At 52.8% G+C, this 2718-nt stretch overlaps 1 protein-coding gene across 1 annotated transcript in view; it reads left to right on the top strand.

The window, feature by feature from the left end:
- The window catches only part of PIDD1 (p53-induced death domain protein 1), a 14477-nt gene extending 12055 nt beyond the window's left edge, over window positions 1-2422 (top strand). The window contains exons 13-15 of the mRNA XM_010145670.1: window positions 267-374; window positions 1279-1484; window positions 2185-2422. Of these exons, the coding sequence (XP_010143972.1) occupies window positions 267-374; window positions 1279-1484; window positions 2185-2422 (552 nt within the window). The remainder of the gene's footprint in view (window positions 1-266; window positions 375-1278; window positions 1485-2184) is intronic.
- The last annotated feature ends 296 nt before the right edge of the window (window positions 2423-2718 follow it).

Below are 2718 nucleotides of genomic sequence, written 5' to 3'. Positions count from 1 at the left end.
TTTCCCTTGGCTTTTGTTGACCAAACCCTGGATAACAAGAGTAGCAGCCTGGAGGGATCACTGGTCACTTTGCTCTCTGACTTACCTTCCTGCCGTCATCTCTTGGGGTGTGGCAGTGAGTCCAGCCTTTATGGAGAGGCCGTAGCTATGGACTGTGGATGGGTGGGAAATGCTGAATTAATTCCCTCCCAGACAGGAAAGACATGGTGCAAGCAGGCTGAGCCACTTGCGCTTGAGGCTGAGCCTGATGCTTTCTGTTTGCAAAGGTCTCTTTCTACCGAGGAGTCGTTCCTGAGCACGTCCCTGAAGATCCCAGCAGGAGGAGGAGAGGACCAGACTCCCTCTGGCTGGCTACTCTGCCCATCAAACTGCCGGTGAGTGGTTCTGGCTCCTACGGAAGAATGAATTGAGGTGGGGGAAGAGCACAGCCTTCCTGCTCACTGAATGGCGTCTTCCTCCAGGAGAGCGGATGGGGAATGACCATGAGAACTGGCTGCCCAGCCGTGTCATGGGGCGGATTTCTTGCTCCCCATGAGCACCTCTGAAAAGAGAAACAGGAATAGCTGGGAGCAGCCTCCTTCGCTCCTGCCCGTCTGGCCTGTCAGGCACAGGCTCGTTGAGTGAGTGCTCAGAGTGGGTGGATCCTCCAAACGAGGAGGAGGAGGAGGAGGAGGAAGCTTGCGGTAATTCAGGGGAGCGTCTGGTTTGTTGATACATTTCTTAGTCACCCAGCTCACGTGGCAGGACAAAAGCAAGGTCCAGGAGGAGGTAGTTGGGCTGGGTTTGAATCCAGGCGCTGGGTGGGAGCATTCTGGGGTGAGCCACCAGCCTTTAAAGGCTGGGCTACAGGTTACATGAGAAATGCAACTTTTCCATAGGGAATTGAAGCTTAAAACAATAAATAGCTTTGTCGGCTGAATGCTTCCCTTCAGCTCGTGTGCCATGATCTTACATCCCTCACGTGCAACCGCAACTAGATGAAGGGCTTGTTACCGCTTGAGGATGAGGGTCATTGGAAAACGCTCTATAAAGACGACAAGGGACATTTCCAGTGTGAGCTACAACTGTAAACACCACGATCCGGGATTTTTCAGAGGCACTGCTGGTCCTTGCCTGTGTGAGTGCTCCTTGCTTCACACAGCCTGATGCTTCAGCCCCAAGATCTTCCTTCCTCCCCCGCAGGAGGGAGGAAATTCCGGTGTGGAGACTGACTGGCCAGACACTGTCTTCTACAAAACCAAGTTGCATAGGATGTTTTCTCTCTTCTCTGTGACACAGCGACTGAAACCCCGCTGGACTGAGAACCCTGATCCCCTGAATGGCTTCTCCTTCCCTCCCTTGAACCTGGGCAATGCAGAGACTGGCTACCTGACCCAGGCCAACCTGCTGAGCATCGCCAGGCGTGTGGGAGCTGACTGGCAGAGCATCGGCCTGAACCTGGGCCTGACCTACCAGCAGATCGAGCGCATAGGATACAATAACAGGTGAGATGGGGCTCCGTCATCAACGGCGATGCATAATATCCATCCGTCTGTCCGTCCATCCATCCGTCTGTCTGTCTGCAGTGTCACAGTATAATTTAATGCTCGGCTGGTTGAAAGTTATCCCACTGGAATTGTTTCTTCTCAAAATACGACCTTTGTTTAAGGACAACTGATTATTTTCTCTTGCTGTTGTAAAACAAAGCTTTACGTCTGGAAAACAAAATTGGGAAATAACAAACCTGATGAGCTTTGTAGTTCAGAGAGTCGCGTTCCTGCTTTGGTCTGTGGTCTGGGTTCCTGGCCAGGCTCCACCTCTGACAGTGTGGCATTAGCTGGGGATGTCATTGCTATTCAAAGAGAGCTTGTGGTGCCTTGCGGGACGTTCAGCCTGACCAACCAGCCAGAGCAGCAGGAGAGGATGAGCCTTGTTGTGACCAAGCTGCTGGTCCTGGGGGATTTACATTTGACAGCAGAATGCTTTAATTCGGGATTTTCATTAGGAAAAAGATTTTTCTAGAGGGATTTTAGTGCAGGAACTGCCTCTCCTGTGTGACGGGTGGGAAGAGGCAGGCCCACGGAATTCTTCCTGTGTCTGGAGGGCTTCCCTGGGGCTCCAGCCATGGGCTAGAGCTCAGGTGAGGCCTCTTGGGGTAACCAGTCAGGAGAGTTTGGCTACTTCTGTGCTTCCCCCTTTCTTCAGGGAGGACCTTGATAAGCAGATCCTGGACATGCTTTTTTCATGGGCTCAGCAAAACTCAGAGGATCCTGACTGTGTGAGCAAGCTGGTTGCAGCTATGAAGGAGAGTGGCCGCCAGGATATCGCCGATGAGGTCGAAACCGTCATCGCGCTGGGACGTCAGAAATACAGGGAGTCCATTCGGCGGGTGGGCTTGGAGCAGGAGAGCAGCACGGAGGACTCTGCCATCGCTATGGTGTAGCACCTGGCAGAAAGAACGGGCTTTCCTGTGGGTCCCTCTGCGGTCTCAGAGTGACAATGTCTTGGGTCTGCTCCCATCTCAAGGGCCAGTGTCGTCCTGGGGAGCTGGACATTGACTTACTCGTGAGCAGACTTCAGAGCTCCCTTAGGGTCTGTATTCACCTGCCCCTCTGCCAATCCCAGGCCGTTTAGAGTCCATTAATGAGCCTTCTCTGAACTTCTGCGTCTTGTCCTTGAGCTTTAGATTTCAGAAACAGGGAGAAATTCAGAGACTGAAGTGTCTGTCAGCTGAGTCGT

This window comes from Buceros rhinoceros, unplaced genomic scaffold (assembly GCF_000710305.1).
Source record: "Buceros rhinoceros silvestris isolate BGI_N320 unplaced genomic scaffold, ASM71030v1 scaffold5301, whole genome shotgun sequence".
In the NCBI taxonomy this organism is placed as follows: Eukaryota; Metazoa; Chordata; class Aves; order Bucerotiformes; family Bucerotidae; genus Buceros; species Buceros rhinoceros.
Note: the sequence above shows the minus strand (reverse complement) of the source record. Positions and strands in the feature narration are given on the sequence as shown.